The following is a 22,136-nucleotide window of genomic DNA, read 5'->3' on the forward strand; positions in this document are numbered from 1 at the left end:
GGCAATAACAATAGGTACCTGTGTTGACCATCTGGACCTTTTTATTGCAGAAATGTAAGAGACATCTCAGGTCACAGAAGTGTTTGACCTCTCCCAACATGGGAAGACTCTGCCTCAGTTTACCGTTGAGGCCACAGGTGTCACACTTGGCAACCTGAGAGAAAGCAGACAGTTACTGTGAAATCGGTACAGAGCACCTCATGGCTATCATCAATTTGAACAACTTTAGTTTTTAGACTTGCTTATATGCAGGTTGGCTGCAACTAAGGATTATTTGAATTGTCAGTTTATCTACTGAATATTGTCTTAATGAATGATTTGGTCTATAACAAAAGAGCCCAAAGTGATGTCTTCAACTGTCCAAAACTCAAATATACTCAGTAGTCTATTCAAGAAGTTAGCTGCATTTTTTATAATTTTTGATTTAAAAATGTCTTAAATCAAATAAATGTTTTGCCAATCTTTTGAATGAAACCTAAATAAACTGGCCCAGTGGTTTGGTGAGAAGCTGAGTGCATAAAATGATAAACTGACAATGAGGTCGATACCATAAAACAATGTGATGATTTAAACAAACAAAACCCTCCCAAAAACAAATATAAATATATATATATATATATATATATATATATATATATATATATATATATATATATATATATATATATATATATATAGACTTATTTGCAAATGCACACCTGGAGCAATAACTATAACTCTAAACATTTCAAAAGAAACAATTGTTTCAGTGTTCTAAACAATCCTTCAGGGAACGTGGACAAATAAATTCAATAATTATTTTATTTTCAAATATATCTATCCTATACAGCGGGACGTCTCTGTACTGTATGTGTGAACCGTTCATCCACTCTACTTCACACTTGGTTTCCTGGATACCCAATGAACTTGGGGTTTGGATTTTGGAGCATTTGTACGGCATTGGATATTGGATATTAAAAACTGAATAAAACTAAAACTGCAGCAGGCTGTTGACGTGCTCGGGACAGCAGCTGGGGTGGAGGTGGTTTACCGGCTTGGGCTGCGGTTCACTTTTTGCTGCTTCCAATGTGACATGATTGTGGGATATACCAAGAAAACTTTTATGCACTTCCCTGGAGCACGAGCAGATAGCTGACAGGAACATCGCAACTGTTGTATTGAATAAGGTTGGAAAAAAGGCGCTACGTAATGCTGTCTTTTCCGTGTCTATTATTTCACTAAGAGGAAACACAATAAAAAGCCATTTGCCAACACTAAATATCAAACAAAAGCCAAACACTATATATTATTAAGTTGCTGTGAGCTGTAAATTCACAGCTACACAAAATGTACAATAAATAGCATAAAGAAAAGCAAAACCACTTAAAGCTTGAATACTACATTGTCTACAACGAGCAGGTAATTTGTGCGATGGGTGAACTCCCACCAGTACTTACATGGCAGAGAAGCATTTTGTAATTTGAGCTGCAGTTTTCAGAGCAGAAGTCCTTGTCAGCGCCTTCATACTTTGCTGTCACCACTGTCTTAGAAAAGGAGAAGCAGTAGGCACACCAGCCGCAGTGTTTTCCCCACTTGTTTTCCAGCTCATGTTGAAAAAGCCTCTTGCAGCCTGGCAGGAGAGAAAGGAGAGGCTCAGGGATTGTTGACAATTTTTTAATCCTGAATTTCACTGTCCGAATCTGAATATTATTCATTATACAAACAAGGCTCCACCATCTTGCATTACCATCACTGCAGAAGTCTTGGTCTTTGCCGTCGAATTTCTGAACGTGTCTGATGATCCTTTCATTGTTACAATATTTACACTTGCCCATGATGTTGTTGACCCTATTAAATTCTTGACAACAGCTCAGGCCACACACAAAATACATTTTTCCCTACACACACACACACACACACACACACACACACACACACACACACACAGGTAGTTTAACAAACATATTCACACAAATGCCACCATGTACATTACTGTTTCTAAAAATAAAACTGTGCAAATCAATAGACATAACATGAGATTCAATTAGATCGCTGAGTTGCCTATTCTATCTTAAAAAACAGACCCTACACACCTTTTTCTGGATGACTTTGGGTGAAGCTTTTATAATGCGCCGACACTGGGCACATGGCAGTTTCTCTGGTGGTTTGAGGAAGTCACATTGGGTTGGATCAGCGGCTCCCGTTGAGTTAGCGGCCATGTCTTTCTGGGACTCCTGTGGCACAAAAAAAACAAAAAATATGCAAAAGGTTTTAAACCTGTACAATATGAATATGGTATCTAATACAACAGGTAACACGGTCATAAAGTAGGCTGGCCATTCTAAAGAAGGAACATGTCAACCAATGCAACAGCATGGCTCCTTTATGTTTTTGTGAAGGTGTTTGGAACATAGGAATAAGATATAACAGTACTTTTGTTGGTAGGATAAATGTATTAATCCATCAGCTATATGCGCTTATCCTATAGTGTGTGGCTGGAGCAGATCCCAGCTGACACCTCCAACCAAACTTACAGACATTTTTTTTTAAATCTCCTAAATAACTCCTCAGAGTTATCACTCAGGGAGAAAAGGCACAAAAGATGCTCTCTGATCAGTTGGTATACCAACTGGCTCTTTTTTCTACAACTATTAGCTTCTAGGATAAATGCAGCTACTTCTACCACTACTGGTTCATTTAGCACAGAATTAAGAGTTTTGAACATCGTAAAAGCTGCAGGTTGTATTACCTTAAAAGACATGGCACAGGTTAAAGTGCAGAAGTTCCTGATGGAGGAATCTGACATGGCGAGGTGGCAGGCTGGTAATGTAGTCCTACCACAGTGGTCACAATTGAGTGGAGTACCTGTGGAGAGAAGTAGATTTCATGATAGAAACTTGGCCAAATGGTAAATGCAAATACTAATACGACAAGTACTAATATCACATGTATGCAATGAAAAACCTCAGCGGGGCTCTGAGGTTTCATGGGAGTAGACTAATCATGTCAACCTACATTTTAAGAATTTGGACTACACTGCATTAAACTTTTAGGTCCCCTGACAGAACTACTTGATTCAATGAAAGCTGGAATCCTTTTTATAGACAAGAGAGAGAGAAAGAGCAGCTGTGTTGTCAAAGTTACAGTCCCGTACCTGATGCACTGACAGCCTGGATCTTGGATGCCATCACACAACTGCTGGTGCAGAAGAGCTCCACCACATCCTCACCGTTTTTGTTTTCAAACATATCTGATATTAAATGGGCGGTGTGGCACATGGCACACGGATGCGGTGTTTTGATTTTCTGCAAAGTGATAAAAACAGCACAGAGAAAATATTGTTGATTCACTAACTCAATTTAACTTCAGATTTAATATTCAGTTTATTGCAGTTTTGTTTTTGATATATCTTCACAGCATTTATATTTTTAAAAGTGTCGACTTTAAATAACACTTTTGTTTTATTTTTTGTTGAAACTATAATTAGATGTTTCTTTTTTTTGTTACCCGTTTGAATTGGGCCAGACACTCTGCACCGCAGAGTTTTTTGCTGCCGTCCTCCATCTTGAGCATGACAGGTGTTTTGCAGGGGGAATGACAGTTCTCACAGATGGACAAGTTGTTAATGTTGCAGAAGCGGAGAAAACAGGGATCGCTGCAGATCTTGTGGACGACATCCTCCTGTATGATCTCATGTTTTCTCTGCAGGAGGATAAAGAAAGGACACACACACACACACAATTCATGCTTATTTCAATTCTACTCATATAAACCTGGATAACAAAGGGGCAGTGAGCTGAAATGTTTGTGGGTGAGATGAAGATTTATTTTTTGTATTCAATATTCATAAAAAAGGATTAAAAAAAATATTTGTATTACTTTATGACTATATGTCATTTTAACAATAAAAATAAACATAAAATAGAATTAGATCTTTTGGACTCTGTTCCCTTGTTTCTTACAATGAAATATCTGCTGCACATGCTGCATTGTGATTGTGACGAGACCGGCACAAGGGGTATTTTGGTGGACATGATATTCTTATAGCTGAAGGAGGACAGGCAGGACTGGTTGCAGAAATCCTTCATTGTCCCCTCATTATCCACCGGGGCCTGGAGGATGTCCTGTTGCGGTGCTATCCCCCTGAGAGTACAAGAAGGAATGTGATCAGTTTAAAGTCTGCAATCTTAAGGCGCTGACACACCAACCTGATAATCGGCTGTCGGACAGTCTGGCGAGGTCAGTGACTCGAGTCTGTTTGGTGTGTTCCGTGCCGTCGTCCGTCCGAGGAGCTGTGGGCCTTCATTTTGGCCGACCTGACTTGTTGCGTCGGAGGGCGGGCAGTCAGACTCTAATCATGACGAGAGGGATGAGCGTGACTAAGCCTCTCAAAATCTGACGAAAATCTTTTAAACTGACCTTTGTCGATCTGAAATGAAGACAGATTCAGCAGCTGCCTATTTCTCGCATAAAATGTTTTCAGAAACACGTTTTGGTGAACTATCTTCGTAAAATATGAGATCGTATTCTGAACGAGCCGCCATTATGCCCAGTTGATAAATCCAAGAGCAGCCAGACCCACGTGACGCGTTCGTCCAATCAGCTGCCATTTTTCATTTTTTGGGCAAAAATACAGATTAGCGGCGCCTGCTGTTATGGAGACGTATTACACGCTCAAGTCGGCGTCGCTTCGGTGTGTTCTGAGGCACTTTTTGGACCTCAGGGAGCCGATTGATCAGTCAGTCTGCCTTTTCTGCCAACGGTCGGCCATCGGGTTAGTGTGTCAGGGGATTTACACACAAACATGTAGAAAGGGCTGGGCAATAATTCAATATGCCTATATATGTAATTTAATGAAATCATATTGTGATGAAATCCTATCTTGAGATATTGTGATATAAAATTACATTGTCTAAATTGATTATTACAAACTCAATTTTCTCAGAAAATCTGTTGTGAAACATTTTGAGGGAATATCATTTGAAGAATTGCGGATTTGTTTTAACATCACACTATTTTTGTGCATGCATGTAAACATAGTCAGTATACAGCTGGAAATTTTCTTTTTTTTCTTCTACACTTTCACTTAAAACGGTTTACCATATTATTGATGATTATTTATCTGAAATCTCATTGTAAAAAATATTTTGTGAAAGCACCACTTGTCAACGTATTTGGTCAAGAATATCTGATTTTCTTCATATCACCCAGCCCTAAGCGGAGATGAGTTTAGCGGAAAGACATTTTAAAATGAATTCATTGAAATTTCTCAGAGGAAAGGGAGAAATGTTGCAATAAAGATGGCATTGATCAGCAAATGAAACAAACTACTGAATGACTCACTGAAGGCAGAAGTGACAGGTCTTCTTAACTTGTTTCATTTGGTAACATTTCAAAAGGCAGGGAGTGGAGCAGAAGATGTCAGCGTGGCCCTTCCTCTGGTAAACAGTCTCCCCGTCCACCAGGACCTGTTTGCAGTTGGAGCAAGATGCAGGCAAATCCATATGGGCGAGAGTGGGCGCTGTAGACGTGGGCGTAGACAAGTTTCCCGTCAAGGAGAAGACTGAACCAATCTTCAAGTCCTCCTGTCAGAAACCAAACAGTAAGATAACCTGCTGGACAGTTGGATACATTTCTTAATGTCTACTAGTGTGTTTTTTCTACGGTTTTCCTAATCAGTATCAGTGAAGTCTACAATACTATTCATATCACTGTTAAATCAAGTATTGTTTAAGGAGGGGAGGCATGATCAGGATCTATATTTATGAAATTATCCTAAATGAGAAAGATCCATTTCAAACTCAGTAAAATGTAACTAAGTAGATTTACTCATGTGCTGTACTGAGGTACTTGTACTTTAATTGAGTATTTCCATTTTACGTCTGTCTACTTCCACTCAACTTAGGGCTCCACCATATGAGGAAATTATCTAATAGCGATTATTTTGACTGATATTGCGTTTGCAATATGATTCAAGATATTGAAGGGAATGATGATCATATTTGTATCATTATTCTCATTTTCATTGACTAATATTAAATCTTAAAAAATTAAAATGATTATAGTGTGATTTTTGCGAGGATCTGTACCAAACAAATGTGTTTTCTGTAGTCTGTAGGATAGGATTTGTAGGCCAGGACGTGTCTGCAGGACCACAATCCTTCATTCAGAATGGTTTGACAAATATTTTGCCTTTTAACATATATCGTGCCCCTCTGCGATTTGGATATTGCACTAGTGCATATTTCGATAAAATTGCGATTAATTGTGCAGCACTAACTCCACAACATTTTTCCACAGAGGAAAATATTGTACTTTTTCATCCACTAAATTTATTTGATTCTAATAAAACAAAAACATATGGTCAGCTTCTAAAACATGGTGTATTGTTCAGTGAAAAACAACTCATTTTAGTCTCAAAGTTTTATGAAAAACTTTTACTCACTTGTAGGTAACATTTTATGGACTTTTAATGTAATGAATGTTAGCCCATACATCATACATGTGTTATGCTCCCTTGTAAAAAGAGGACTTTTTAATCTCCTATGAAGCGTTTAAAGGAACACTCCGACTTATTGGGACTTTAGCTTATTCACCGTACCTCCAGAGTTAGATGAGTCCATACATACCCTTCTCATCTCCGTGCGTGTCGTAACTCTGTCTGACGCGCCCACCGCTAGCCTAGCTTTGCACAGATCCTGGAGGTAACTGGCTCCATCTAGCCTACTGCTCCCAAGTAACAAAATAACGCCAACATGTTCCTATTTATATGTTGCACTGCTACTGGGCGAGTGATTAGCGTACCTGAAAAAAAGCGCATTCGTGACAACACAATAACAACATTACAGGGGACACATGGAGCCCGGGAACAACTGCAATAGTAGTGACCACCCTATTCATGTAATAGTGTCACTAACGTTACATTAGATCTAGCTAATTACACTGTTACAGTAGTCATCTAAAAACATAACGCAACACTTAGCGCAGCCGCAGGTGATCCACTTTGTCCTGTCTGTACTATCGATGGGATGGCCGTATACTTCAGCACACGTTTCATGGTCCGTGTGGCAAATTCAATTTTTTCAAAATAGTCGTCCTCAGTGAAATGTTCTGAGCAAACCCGATGGTACTTGATAATGTCTACAGGTGTGTTTGGATCTAGATCCAGAGCAAGTAGCCATAGATTAATCAGGTCAGCGTTTTTGGTTGGAATTCTATGAAACATCATTTGAGAAAATGAAAGCTCAGATGGGCCAATCTGGAATCTTGTTCCATATGAGGTCATAAGGTCATCCTAAGGTAAGCTCATTGTGGGACTGGCTCTAGTGGCTGTAATTCTGCACCAAGGCTGAATTTCGGGAAAGAGACTTCAGATACAGTATTAGGGGACCACTAAGGTCTATATAAAAGCATCCAAAGAGCACCATGTCATGGGACCATTAAAAGATTGCTGTGTCTCATGTGACCTTGTTATTTGTACACGCTGTAACTTTATAAACTAACTGACTAACTATATACACAGACTATACAAACTATTGTTAGCCTGACAAGCCAGACCCACATCAAGATGTTGGGTCTGGGAACTCACCATTGACAGGGTTCAATCAGAGGGGTGGGATAAACGGTTGTCTTTCAAATTCCCTCTGCACATAATAGGATAGCGCTACAACCAGGCAGAGCAACGAAGAAGGTAGCGGAGCTAGTTGATAAATTAAACTTTTGCCGTATCCAGGCCGCATCTTTTTTTAAGAATGATTTCTGTGTCGTTCTTTGTTCTTTTTCAAAGAAAAGCTCAACTCTGCAAGTCTTACAGAAAACCGCTGTTCCCAGCAGCGGCAGCCATAAGCCCCGCCCACCGACTCTAAACACGATGTGATTGGCCTGACTAGAGTTTTGTTTTTCCAGCTCGCAAGTCAACGCAGAGTGCCTAGACCCCCCTGGCTGCAAATTAAATTTGCTGCCGCTATGGTGCGTCTAGATTTCCAGGCTAAACTATTGCGACTATAAAAAAACAAAATATACAACCTCTATATCTCTTAATACATCCATGTAACGACATGCACAGAGATGAGAAGGGTCAACTGGACTTATCTAACTCTGGAGGATACGGTGAACAAGCTAAAGTCCCAATAAGTCGGCGTGTTCTTTTAAATACTTTTACTCACCTGTAGGTAACATTTTATGGACTTTTAATGTAATGAATGTTAGCTCATACATCTGTCTACATATGTTATGCTCCCTTGTAAAAAGAGGACTTTTTAATCTCCTATGAAGCGTTTAATGTGTCCCACCTTGGCCACATCATCTCCTGCTTTAGGCTCATCCTTGATGTTTTCTGTGGAAATGGATGATGGGAGATTCTGGTTGTACTCCTCATCAATGGGCTCTTCTTTTATCTGGATGAGGAGTGAAGAGAGAGCCAGATTCGCTGTGTCACTTTAACAACAGAAGTCTCTGTAGAGAATTGTGATGATTTTAACTGGTGTGTAAATCAGCATATCTACATTATTATGTGTGTATACCGCAACGTACCAACATACCCAGAGAAGAAATACTTTGCTGCAAGTGCAACTAATGTTATCAGCCACAAAATTGGTCAAATTGCTATACTCTACACGACACACATCACTGCAAAAATTGAAAGAAACCATATACATGCTGTGGTTTAAATTCCTGCCTTGATGTTGGTGTGTTACAATTATTACAGAAAACTTTATTACACATAATACTCACACAGTCCAGATTTGGTATGGACGGCTTCACTTCCTTAATGTCATTCTCTTCAGGTGATATTGACGGCTTCACATCCTTAATGTCATCTTCTTGAGGTGATAGGCTCATCCTTCCTATAAAGACATGGTAAAGCATGTATCAAATAGATATGGATCAAATGAAACATATGATGATCTACAGACTTTGCTGAAGAGATGTAAACAGATGAGCTCTAACTCAGTGAAGAGACAACCTATTCTTAGTCGTACGTTTGTAAACGGCTCATAATATAATATCATAAATCATTCTATAATATATAATAATTCTGTGCAGAAGTATGTATCAATGCAAATAAAGGCAGTGATGAGAGTGAAAGTGGGAGGGAAGAGATAGTTTTATTTTCGAGTTAGTCGGTGCAGTACCTGACACAGTGGAAGACTGAGCCTTGTGTACCATCATACATCTGTTGCTACAGTAGAAGTCCAACATGCCCTTATCATTTTTTTTTTCAACCATGTCTGATAAGTGATGGGACGTCTGGCACATGGGGCACAGCTGAGGCGCCCGAACTTTCTGTAAAGATATTTAAAAAACACAGCAGAGGAACAAAGTGAGGCACAGTGCAGGATCAGATGGGAGTCTTATAACAGTGTTTGAACCTGTGATCTATCAAGTTTATTTAACAACCAATCCACTTTGCTGCCACTCCACTCTTTGAATCTATCTCCAAAAAAAAAAAAAAATTACTTAACTTGTATATAAGATGAAATGTTTTGTTTCACTAGCATTTTTATCCAAATTTCTTTTTTGGTCTGAGAAAATATTTAATTACTTATCTATTTAGTTTTTTCCTAATCAATGCAACACAACTTAATCTGTGCAAAATGTAAGGAAATAGGTTTGATAATTAAGAGACTGACTCATGTTGCCTGTACATAAACACACTGCTTGGTGTATTTATAGCTTAGTAATATGCATGGTCTTCAGTACTGCATAATAATGTGCTAGTTTGTACATTGCTAATGTGGACGTTGTAGATATACCAACACCAGTTCCTTAAAGGGTAACTACTGTTTTTTTCAACCTGGACCCAATTTCCTATGTTTGTGTCTAAGTGACTGATGGGAACAACAATCTTTGACATTGGCCCAGCATTAAGCGAGATCGCTGCAGTCGGCAGCGGCGAAACAAGCTACAATGTAAGTTAATAGGGCAATTGTCCAACTTGTATTTACCTTCACCAAAGTGCTGGTTTTGCCACTGACAGGCTCAGATTAATTCAACATAATGGAAATGATCCCTTCAGAGATAGACCTTTAAAACGTCTTTGATACCTTTCTCTTGAACCAGAAACAGCTCTGAAGTCGCTAGTGCTAAACCCACCAGACTCCGTTTAAAAAAGCAATATTTTTAGCATGTATAGAGCAAATATATTTTCACATGTAAATCAGTAAACCATATGTTTATTTCAACCAAAACTAGAGTTGCGATGGTTAGAAAAGTGGAAAGACGACCCAAAACGGCTTTTCATAGTTTTATTTTGTTTCTGTTTACTTTGAATTAAGTGTATTCTACGATGCTAAAATGACTGTTTATTTCCCTGGAGTCTGGTGGGTTTAGCAATGTTTTTATGTTTAAAAAAAAAGAAAAAAAAAAAAGGATCTTACTCTTTAACAGAAAGGTCAACCTCCTTAGAAATCCTTTCCATAATGTTGCCAGACACATAGAATTTTAATCTGAGCCTGTCAGTGGCATACAAGCTGAAAAATTGCCCTATTAACTTACATTGTAGCACGTATCACCGCTGCCAACTTCAGCAATCTCGCTTAATACTGAAGCAATGTCAGATTGTTGTTGCCATTAGTCACTTAGACACAAAAAAGTAGGAAAATAGGGTTCAGGTTGAAAAAAAAAAAAACGGTAGTTACCCTTCAATATTTACTGTCCTGGTCAAATGAAGTGATCGTGATTTTGACATTTGATTTCTGCACCTCTTTGAACTTGATGAGACATTCTTCACTGCAGATAGTTTTACTGCTGTCGTCCACCTTCAGCAGGATCCGTTTGCCGAGGCCGACGGAGCCACAGACGTCACAAATAGGCACCGGTAAGTTGTTGATTCTTTGGTAGTTGATGAAACAGTCGCTGCAAATTCTTTGCATCAAGCCATCCAGGGTCATCCTGAATTTGCACTGAGGACGATAAAGGAGCATGTGGATTGTATAGTATTGTGGTAATTCTGAATCTTTATTTTTGTCTTTTTTTTTATATCCCATGAGAAGGATATAATTAATTGATCCTACTAACAAGTACAGCCTGATATAGCTGGTTGAAAAGTGTTGACAGACAAGACAAAGGCATTGATGGTTTTGGTCTTCTCATGGGATTTGTTGACAAAAAGAAAAATATAGAACAGCTTTTACAGTCAAACTTGACCATGAAATATCATATCATGCTAGTCTCGCATTGCCAGACCACACGTTGCAGAGCGGAGGGAGGTCTGGCTACTCCTGGCTATAGCATTACGGGATGGTTTATTGGCATTTCTTTAGATCAATCACAATCTTCATGGGCGGTGCTAAGCGCCAGACGGAGCCGCTGCAAAAAAGTTGTGCGAGAGAAAACTCCAATTGGATAGATAGCTAGCTGTGTCGATTCACCCTGCAGAGATCTGAGGAGCAGTTAACTATAGTCCTCATAAATCCACCAGAGTTTAAAATTCCAACAAAAAAAGAAAGCCAAAGCAAAAGGAAATCGGCGAAAAATAAATGCATCCAGGGGAATATCCTGCAGCACCAGAGCAATCCCGGAAGTGGAATATCAAGGATATAGACTATATCACACCAACAAATAACTGCACAATCCTCAGAGTAATACATGTTAAAATAATTGACGTAACTAAAAGTCAAACAAAAACTAAGAATCAATTTATTTTTCCTTACGTAGCAATATTTGGCGCACATCTTGCACTCAGACCAAGGTCCTGTTCTCTTGGAGTTAACAGAAGCAAGGCAGGTGTCGCTGCACAATTCCTTCATAGTTCCTGAATCATCCACCGGAGCCAGGATAATGTTCTGAGGCCGCATTATCACCCTGAGGGAAGGAGATCAAGATGAGATTCACTGTCAGAAAATTTTGCTTTTGTTTAGTTTTTCCAAAGAATGGGTGAATATCTTTTGCTTCAGTACTTCGAGTCTCCCTAATTTAAGGTGTTTGCTCTGCTTGACCTGCAAAACTAAACAAAATCTACAAAATCTCTGATAAACACAACAAGCCAGGACTTTTTAGTTTATGATACTTACATTTACAATGTAAAGCAACAAATTCTCACAACTAAGAAGCTGAAAAAAGGGGAAATTTGTTTTCTTGAAAACAATTCCCCACTTATAGCAATTTGTTTTGATTGGCCTGAAATCCGGTAGGACATAATAAGTATCTAACCTTATACATTTGAAGTTTTTAGATGACATGTAAAATAAAATTATTTAATTAAATTAAATATTCATACACTGCATGTGTGTACATTGATCCTTTGATATTCAACTTGTTTTGAGTAAATAGATACCAGTTTCTGGTAGTTTCTGAAATACAGCTATTTTCTTATCATATATTAAGTCTTTGGGCACATAGGCAGCCCGTTTTTTCCTAAAATATAATGAAATAAATACGAAGAACAGTAGTCACATGTGCCAAAAGACAGAAAGAGGAAATTAAATGTTTTAGTTGTGGGAACAAATCATTTAAATGATTAATCAACTTTTAAAATAGTTGCAGATTATTTATCATAACTTTTAAACTTTGTTAACAAATGTGAATGTAATTATCTGAAAAGCACAAAGAAAAACATCCTTGACTTACTGGAAGCAGTTGTAGCAATTTTTGGTGGCTAATTTGCTGTGCGGATGTCTTTCAGAGAGGCATTTGGCTGAACAAAAAACATCCAGTGAACTCTTCGGCTGGTAATGCGTCTCTCCTCTCGGCAGTCTCTGCCCACAGTTGCAACATGCAACGCAGGAGGCTTCAATGATGAATGTTGATGTGTTGTCCAACTCAGCAGCTGCAGGGGCATCATTTTCGTTCACAGTGGAGTCTTGACTGATCTTTACGTCCTTCTGTGATTAGAATGAATGACAAGAATGATTAGGAGACATGGCTCGTCTCGCATGTAAGGCAGCTTCGCTCGAATCAAATCAGACAAACTGATTCAGTCATGTAAATACACAGAAGACAGCTTTATTTAAAACATCTATCTATCTATCTATCTATCTATCTATCTATCTAATAGCTTATCTTATATCTATAAATCTATAAATCTATATATTGCAGGAACGTCTGTCTGTCTGTCTGTCTGTCTGTGTGTGTGTGTATTATGCGCATATCTCTTGAACCGTTAGTCTGATGGATTTCAAACTTGACAGGTGTCTTGCTACGGGCACGAGTAAGTGTGGTGCCAAGGTTGACGTTGTTTGGATTAGAAATGCAAAAGATATTGTCGGTAAAAGAAGCAAACATTTGCTTTTGCCGCTCTAGCCACTGGCCACTCCCCCTCTCACACTGCACACTAAGTGAGCACAGCGCAGGACCAGACACAGAGGGTCGTAGAAAGCAGCAGAGCTTTGGCAGCTAAAATGTGAAATACACCTCAGACCCACAAAAATGTGCAAAGTAGCACTACTTTGGACTGTCTTTGACTTTGAATAAATAATAAATAATTATTTGCTGATTAGCTCTCATCATAATGGGCTGGGTGGGTAGCACACTGCGTCCTGAGTCCATGAGGATAATGTCTGATTACTCCACATTGTCATAGTGATATTTTGTGATTACATTCTGAATCGGTCCGTCCTAAATACAATGGTATGTAGGCCTACAATGTCTTCCTCTGATGTAGACGTAGCTTACACTGTAAGTCAGTAGTAAGCTATACAGTGGAGTAAGCGGTTTGGGGTCCTTCTGTAAGTATTTTTGGGGTACAATTTGGTTTTGAAGAATTCTACAAGAAGCAATACCACAGGCCAAGCAATCGCCCGTTCCAAACGGGCACATTTTCAACGGGCTCTGTACTAGTAATAACAAAGGTAATAACAAAGGCATCAAGTTAACAAATGCTGTTTCTGCTTTAAATAGCTCTCATGTGGAGCAGATTTAACTCACACCTTCATGTTTTTACTGTGACTCCATGAAATGAATTCATTGTAGGAAATATACTCACAGGATTCAATTGTTGGCCTTTTTTCCCCTTCTTCAACTGATCTGAGCTTTTCTTTTCTGAAAAAATAAATCAGGAATGTGATTTTAGCAGCACTGCGAATACTGTACATAAACTAATCAAATGACATAATTTAACGTAGCCAGTAACAGTAAAAACAGAAGTTATCGTTGGATTTTCAAATTTGCGATGGGCTTAGAACAAATCACGTGTGACTAATTAAACTAGGGGTGCACGATTCAGAAAATGTTTACGATTCGATGTTGAATTTTATTTCAAGATTCGACTCAAAAATCTTGCAAACAAGTATGCAAATGTAGTTACTTTTCCCATGTGATTGCAGGAGACATACAATTTCAAAGAAAAGAAACAACAAATTAAATGCAGTTTAATATTACTTTATATGTCTTCATACAAAAATAAAAACTTTTTGCAACTAAAAACTGCAAAAGTGCCAAGCTTTGGCCAGCTTTCAAATACATTTAATTCAAGTATAAAATAAAACCGTTAAATAAAAGGAGCTTTTCGTTCAGAGTTCTGTGGGAGTTTAGAGCATTGACAGAGTGCGTTGTTTGACTGGCATGTTAGGTACTTTAGGTTGTTGTTGTTCGTCCATGTCTTTAATGTTAATCTCTGGGTGACCATGTGAGTTCTCAGATTTGTGGTGTTTCCAAAATACTTTTGCTTTGCAAAGCCTGCATATAGCATGATTCCTATCAAGTTCCGTCTTCCTCTCAAGGTTATAAAAGCCAAAATGTGCCCAAACTCTCGCCTTCAATGAGGATGGAGCAGGTTGAATAATTCTTTCTGTGAGGTTTGTCATTGTTTGCGCCAACTAAACTACTTCTGCTGCACTCATTTTTCTTTTGATTATAACAAGTGCCCAGGCATCAGTGTGAATTTGACGCAGCGCCATCTATGGGAATGGCGAGCTAAACTCATTTCAGGACAATATTATACACACCATTAAAAAAATAAAAATAAAAAAATGAATTGATTTTTGGAATTCTATGTATCAATTTTGAATCGGCAGAGCTTGCATCGCGATACGAATGTGAATCGATATTTTTGCACACCCCTAAATTAAATGATGCACTCCTCAGCGCAATTGGGAAGCCATGATTGACTCAGCTGAGGCCAACAGTCACATGACAACAAGTCAGCGCATCTTCAACTGAACTGCAGACTGTTTACACGACGACAGGTTGTAAAAATGTAAATAGTTCAATATGTACAGCATGTGGAGCCCCCGCTCTTTTTTTCCCATATTGGTAACACTTGAAATGTGTGACTTAAAATACTATATTGTATATATATAAATTCCATTTTAATCCAATTTCTGTCAAATAAATTATCCAAGAAATTCAACTTGCATTTTTTTTTTCTTTTTTCTTTTTTATGATTTATGATATTGTGTTGTGTTATACAGCATAAAAGACATTTTTGAGTTCTCCCTACTTCTCGCCAAAAATGTGCCGTTTCCATAAAGGGACAAACGAGGCCACAGTGAAAACGCTCCATAAATTCCTTGGGGTTCAGAGGGTCGAGTATTTGAACTTGTCCTATGATATATTTAATATTATTATGATATAGTGTTTCACTATATTGTCATTCATTATCTGTTTATACACCAACCTCCTTTTATGGGTGCATGGGAGAAGTCAGTTATTGACAAATACATTTATAAACACTGCTTACAACTACATCATAGTGTTATCCATGATTTATTAAATAGTTATATACTGCTTATAAATGCTAAATAAATGTCCATACACTGCTTATACATGCTACATAATAGGGTATTAAAGGGTTACCAGCAAAGGAAACATTTCTCCTATCTGTGTCAGACTGTGCTGCCTATATTTTGAGGGATGTCAGCTGGCATGATAAATGCCTGTAAATAGAAAAACACATAGCAGTGCCCCATTTGGCTGTGTCAACTCTTATGTAGCTGCAAGGGTGGGAAGATTCTGTTAAATGGAGCGCAGGCAGCATATGGAGCAGCAAATATGTTGTTAATTCTGTACCAGCAGCAGGTGTGATTATTACCAACCACTATGTAGCGTTTTGGAATATGATAAATCTTAAACTTCACAGATGTTTGACATACTCTGGACTTCCCGGATCATATTTTATTGTCTCACTGGTAGCTGTAGCAACCCATTCACACATTGTGTTTTTTAATACCCACTAAAGAGAAGGAGAGAAAGGAGTGAAAAAGACAAGAAAAAAAATGCCATATTGACAAACTTATTGTCCAGTACCTTGAAGCTTGTATACAGTTGCGGGCCGTAGCTTGTATGACGTCACACAGTTGCGGTTGCAGAAGAGTTTCACCACGTTGTTGTCGTTTTTGTAATCAACCATGTCTGAAATTGTTTGAGAAGTGTGACACATGGTGCATTGGTGGAGCGTCTCGATTTTCTGTAGAACAGAAAAAGAAAAGAGAATGTCAGGGATGTTGTAGAATAGTTATTTCATTCAGCAAAACTATTAATCAGCGAGCAAACGTCTCAGTGTCTTGCATTGAGTCCCTAATAGTCCATTTAAGGGAAATTTTAATAATCTTAAATTTGTGCCGAGACAATTGGTCAATTAGTTCATCAAAGAACAAAAAAACTTGATGATCTAATAACCAGTCTGACCTGACTGCAGCCCCCTTGGTACCACAAATACTCACTAGCACATTCAAATATGCAATAATCTGTGGCTGAAAATAGTGCTGAACATATGCACGGTTTAATCCTGCCACAGTAATTCCTCCCGTTTGGAGGGAGCTAAGAACCACAACGATCCACTTCTGGCCGCACATCGCTGGTTTTGGTCTTTTTAAGAAATATCTTTAAAATAACAAAAATATACAGTAGATAACCCCAGTTTATTATTTAAGAATATTTGACCTCATTCCCGTTTTGTTATTGTGCTTATTATAACATATCTATTATTATTATTATTTCATCAGTCTATAAACATTTTTAATTTCTGGTACATTGCTGGGAACAATAAACTAAAGTGAAATAAAACTAAATATGATTTGAATGCACAAAATATCTTTTTGACAGGCTCTGGTCATTATGCTAGTGAGCCTACCCTCTCTACACCTGTAACTGAGCACACACAGCATATGGATTAAGACTGTGTACTAAACATTTAAATAATATGTCCCATGTCCTTTTATGTAAACCATGATTTGCTCCAAGCTTGTGCACTATGGTGATGATTTTGGACCTGTGCTATGTATACACACAGTATTTCAGTGTTGCTCTTTGACAATTTAAATGACCATAATTTTGATATTTCAGCACCTCTTTGAACTCGTCCAGACATTCATGACTGCAGATGGTTTTGGTCTCCTCCTCCAGCTCCAGCTTCAGTGGCTTGTTGCGGCAGTTGGAGCTGCAGTTTTCGCAGACGGCCATGTTGTCCCTGCGGAAATCATCCAAGCAGGAGTCGCCGCAGAATGTGTGTACAGCCTCGTTCAGGGTCAACTCACATGTGGTCTGTGGAAGATAATGATACAGGAGCAGTGAGTACGACAAAGAGTTTATGGTCAAAAACACATTTTGTTGAAGAAAAATTACTTGAATTATTTTTTGCTTACAGTGCAGGATTCGTTGCACATGCTGCAGAGCCGCTGTGGTGTTTGGGTGGACCCAGTGTTGGATTTGAAAGAGAGGAGGCAGGTCGTACTGCAGAAGTCTTTCATAGTTCCTTTAATGTCCACTGCCGCCATGATGAGGTCTAGAGGCTGCGATATCGCCCTGACAGAGCAAGGAGAAGGAAGAACACATTCAAAAATTCAAACTACTACAACATTACTCTTAACACTTCTACTTTGAGATGAAGGGATGTTTTGCACAGACTCACTTGAGGCAGTAATGACATGTCTTGGTGACTGGTTTGTTGATAGGAAACATTTCGAAAAGGCAGTTTTTGGAGCAGAAGACGTCTGTGAAACCCTTCTTCTGGTAAGCCGTTTGGCCCTTCATCATGCTCTTCTTGCAGTGGGAGCAGTTCATCTTTGACGCCTGATACGAGAGAGAGAGAATATAAAGAACGTGAGGTTTATATACGTACACACATGTGCAAATGAAGTAAAGCAATACCAAGCCCTATTGCATTCAAAATGGAACTGCAATAAGTTCCACTTTGAATTATAACTATTACTACACAATAGAAATGTATCTGTGAAAACTGTTTTGTTTTCTTATTAAGATTTGACCTGTAATGTAAAAAAAAAAAAATGTTCCTCAATTTTTGCACTTAAGATTCGGTTTGTGTGGAGGGATCCATCGGTCCTGCACCGGTTGTAAGCAAGGTCCATTTACATGCTTTAGATTGGCGATCATTAGCCAAAAATAGACCAAATAAAGAGCTGTTTCACTAAACATCCCGACGAACAAAACGTGAAAGATGACATACAGTAGAATGGTAAAAACGTAACGGTAAAGCACACAAACGCTGAGCCGTGTCAGGAGTCGCTTACACAGAGGAGCGCCCCCCAGTGAATAGAATAATAATAGAATACACTCTTGCTTTTAAAACAGAAAATTAAATAATAAACTACCATATGAAAGTGCAGATAAAAAAAAAGGTAAATATAACTTTAACTTCCTCTGTGCATTGTACAGAGGAAATGATGTGAGATTTGAACTGCTCCGATTAGCTCTGAATGAAGCTTCAAAGAATGCTTGCTTATCCTTTAAAACGTAGATGGCATGTACTCAGCTCAGATGATTTTATCTTAAACATTACTTCAAGGGTATTTAAATTATTCCAGTCATAAAGTAAGCACATAGATTTAATGTGCCTAAATACTTCTGTAAATGCAATGTTCACTTGATAAACAGCACATCAATTCAACTACCTTTGCATAGCTGGGCTTGTTTTGGACGTCTGTGGATGGAGAGGATGTTGGACCCTGGTTGTTGTCTTCATGGATGGGCGGATCTTTCACAGGCGACTTGACAGAGTTATACTCCGATGATAACTGGGAACTCTTGACTGAAGCCTGAAACTTTTCCTGAGACAAAAACAACAACGATAAAAGACAACTTTGTCACTCAGGAAAACTGACACTTTATGTTAAAATCAAGTATTGGTGAGATGTTTAAAATATCCTTGCCATTTATTACATAATTTCTAACTATGTATAATCGAAAGCCAGAGTCAGAAAAACAGGCAGCTTTTTACTTCATTTTTCAGCAGAAGAGTGATGTGGTTTATATAAATAATGTTTAAATTGATACTTTGAACCCATTTTTAATGAGAGAAAATGGAAAGAAATTGGATACTCACAATGTCCAGTTTGGGGATTAATATCTTTACTTCTTTCATTCCGATCACTGCAGCTGACAATTTGTTCTTCTTTTCTATAAATAATAAAATCAAACATGGGTGTAAGACCAGGTTTTTGTTACGCAGTTCAAATGCTATACTATTGAATGGATTGCAATTCTATACAGACAGACATTCATAATAAAGCTCACTGACTTTGGTTATCCCCTGACTTTTCCTCTAGCAGCACAGGTTTTTAGTTTTGAGTGAAATATCTCAACAACTGTAGGGTGAATTGCAGTGATATTTTCTTGAAATGTTCAAGGCCTCATGAGTATAAATTCTCATGACTTTGTGATACCCTGACTTTCCCTGTAGCGTCGCCAATTAGTCAAAGTTTAAACGTATTCACTGAAAATAGAAAATCTTCTAGATGGGAAATACAAAAAAATAAATTTTCCAAACATCCCTGGTTCCTAGATGATGCGTCCAAATGACTGTGGTGATGCCCTGACTCTCCTCTCGAGCCATCAGATTTATTTTACCTGTATTTAAGAAGTCAGAGAAACTCCTGCTAGCCACATCAATCCAGTCATTTTGCTTCCCTCCTTTCTTTTGATTTTGTCTTCTCTCCACATTGTTGACTGTATCGATGTCCATGGTCTCTTCAAGGTCTGCAACACTGGTGTGCTTGTAAGGTGAGCTGTCGTTCTTCTTGGTATCACTGCTGTGTTCGTCCTGCTTCGTCACATCTGGTATCAGAGGAGTTGCTGCTGAGCCAGTTGTGTCACCATCTTCATCATTTTCCTCATTTCTGACGTCGTCATCGGTGTCCATGTCAAAGTCCACATTCATGTCGTCATCGCCATCACTGAAAGACATGTGTGTAGCGTCCTCATTGCTACGATACGCTGTTTTCTCGGGTGTGTTGACAGCACAGTTCACAGGCATTTCGTCTGACCCGTCATCCTTCTCTCGGTTCACCTTGGTGTCTTTATCATCATTCAGCTCAGACGCCTCAGTTTCACTCTTCTGCCTCTTCCTCCGGCCTCGGCTACGTTTCCTTGACATAGAAGCTCTGCAGGTTTTTTTGGTTCCCAAAAGGGAGCCTTTTGTGAAGGGGAGACCTAGAGGAGATACAGGTACAGCTATGTGAGAAGATTATCAACACTTTCATCACTTGATTACCATTCAGCCTCTCCTTTTGGGTTCATTGGTTTTCTTTTAAGTCAATAAATTAAACAGAATACCTTGTTTAGATGTATACTGTACCTAGGGCTGGGCAATATATCAAGTAGACTATATCACTAGAGACTAGATATCGTCTTAGATTTTTGAAATCGTAATATCGTAAATGGCTTAAGTGTTGTCTTTTCCTGGTTTTAAAGGCTGCATTATAGTAAAGTGATGTCATTTTCTGTGTTACCAGACTGTTCTAGCTCCTCTATTATTTTTACCTTTACCCACTTAGTCATTATATCTACATTACTGAAGATTATTTATCTTAAATGTCATTGGGAATATATTTTGTTAAAGCACCAATTGTCAACCCTATAATATCACCACAATATCGACATCGAGGTATTAGCACAAGAATATCACTATATCTGATTTTCTCCATATCGCCCAGCCCTAATTGTACCTATTATGGCTCAAACTGCAACTGGTCATGGAGGGTAATTTTGTGCCAGTAAAAGAAAATGTAGTAATGGGCATTATACTACAAGTAGATCCGACCAGGCAATCTGACTGGTCAACTAGACATTTAGAACGTGCTCCAATCAGCATGACGGCACACTCCATTTGAGAACACCAGGCGCATCGCTTGAAATGTTACTCCGCCATTTCCATGTCAACTTTACAGAGTTGAATCATTAACTGTTTTTGAAACATTTGTATTCATGAAAATAAATCCGGAAAACCAGTGGAACACACAGAAGCTTTCCAACTAATGTATATAAAGTGATACATCGGATTTAATGATTTATTTGTTACAACCATACTCCGGAGTTAATAGTTTGGATCACATCAGCTCTAACGGTGACACGGCGCTTTGATAAAAATAGCTGCTACATGTGAATTTCGCGGACGTACTGGAGCTAAATCAGTTAAAATGTTTATTTGTTCAGCAGTTACAACAAGATTGAGTTTTGTGTTTATATATGTGCGGTCATTATTCAGTTTGGGACATCCCACGATCTCTTCAAAGTTATCATTAGCTTAAATGATTAACTAACTCATGTTAAACAGGAACCATATATAGTCTAGTACAGTATATCTATCCCCTGAATAAATATTGTCTTAGTTATATCAAGATTGAGCTAGCAAAACAGTTTGGTGTTTATATTTGCTGTATTTATTCAGTTTGGGACATCCCACGATCTCTACAAAGCTAAGATTAGCTTAAGTTAGCTAGCTGACTAAAGAGGAAGGGAATAAGAAATCACCTCTATGGTTTTATTTTGAGAGCGGATTGGCACACAATATGAAGACAGTTTGATTAAAACTTGTACTTTGTTGGTAAGCGTTGTCACAACATTACAATATAAAGTCATAGGGTTTGATTTAAGTTTATATTATTTGCATGACAGTGATGCGGCTAGTACGCATCACTTACATTAAAGTAAACCTTTTCTGTAATATTGCTGAATTACCAAGTTCAATGTCAATGAAAATGTCTGCATGGAAAACTACTCCGACAGAATCGATAATACAGATCAATGGGTAGTCAGAGAGTTTGTGTCCATTACATACCGCTCAGAGAACTTTCTGATTTTTCATTATCCTCCTCAGCTTCACTGTTTTCTGAGTTGTCCTGCACATCTGGCTCCAATTCATCTTCAAAAGGAAAGGAAGACATGTATAGTACCAAAAGGACAAGGTGTATATAGTTTAAATTAAATTCAAGACATTAATACAAACATTTTAATACTCCATGTTGCATTTTAAATTACAATTA

General features: G+C 38.3%; 1 protein-coding gene across 1 annotated transcript in view; it reads right to left on the reverse strand.

Moving 5' to 3' along the window:
* Window positions 1–22,136, reverse strand: part of LOC114567706 (zinc finger MYM-type protein 4-like) — a 31,000-nt gene that overhangs the window by 7,501 nt on the left and 1,363 nt on the right. Inside the window, exons 2-25 of the mRNA XM_028596808.1 lie at window positions 21,932–22,015; window positions 19,723–20,304; window positions 19,199–19,272; window positions 18,768–18,923; window positions 17,768–17,928; window positions 17,502–17,661; window positions 17,206–17,400; window positions 16,165–16,324; window positions 13,904–13,959; window positions 12,550–12,803; window positions 11,634–11,784; window positions 10,683–10,883; window positions 9,114–9,264; window positions 8,713–8,825; window positions 8,271–8,375; window positions 5,323–5,564; window positions 3,942–4,122; window positions 3,487–3,681; window positions 3,134–3,284; window positions 2,729–2,844; window positions 2,073–2,213; window positions 1,727–1,877; window positions 1,437–1,609; window positions 19–154 (exon numbers count right to left, since the gene is read on the reverse strand). Coding sequence (XP_028452609.1) covers window positions 19–154; window positions 1,437–1,609; window positions 1,727–1,877; window positions 2,073–2,213; window positions 2,729–2,844; window positions 3,134–3,284; window positions 3,487–3,681; window positions 3,942–4,122; window positions 5,323–5,564; window positions 8,271–8,375; window positions 8,713–8,825; window positions 9,114–9,264; window positions 10,683–10,883; window positions 11,634–11,784; window positions 12,550–12,803; window positions 13,904–13,959; window positions 16,165–16,324; window positions 17,206–17,400; window positions 17,502–17,661; window positions 17,768–17,928; window positions 18,768–18,923; window positions 19,199–19,272; window positions 19,723–20,304; window positions 21,932–22,015 — 4,089 coding nt within the window. The remainder of the gene's footprint in view (window positions 1–18; window positions 155–1,436; window positions 1,610–1,726; window positions 1,878–2,072; window positions 2,214–2,728; window positions 2,845–3,133; window positions 3,285–3,486; window positions 3,682–3,941; window positions 4,123–5,322; window positions 5,565–8,270; window positions 8,376–8,712; window positions 8,826–9,113; window positions 9,265–10,682; window positions 10,884–11,633; window positions 11,785–12,549; window positions 12,804–13,903; window positions 13,960–16,164; window positions 16,325–17,205; window positions 17,401–17,501; window positions 17,662–17,767; window positions 17,929–18,767; window positions 18,924–19,198; window positions 19,273–19,722; window positions 20,305–21,931; window positions 22,016–22,136) is intronic.

The sequence above is a fragment of the Perca flavescens genome, chromosome 14 (assembly GCF_004354835.1).
Source record: "Perca flavescens isolate YP-PL-M2 chromosome 14, PFLA_1.0, whole genome shotgun sequence".
Taxonomy (NCBI): domain Eukaryota; kingdom Metazoa; phylum Chordata; class Actinopteri; order Perciformes; family Percidae; genus Perca; species Perca flavescens.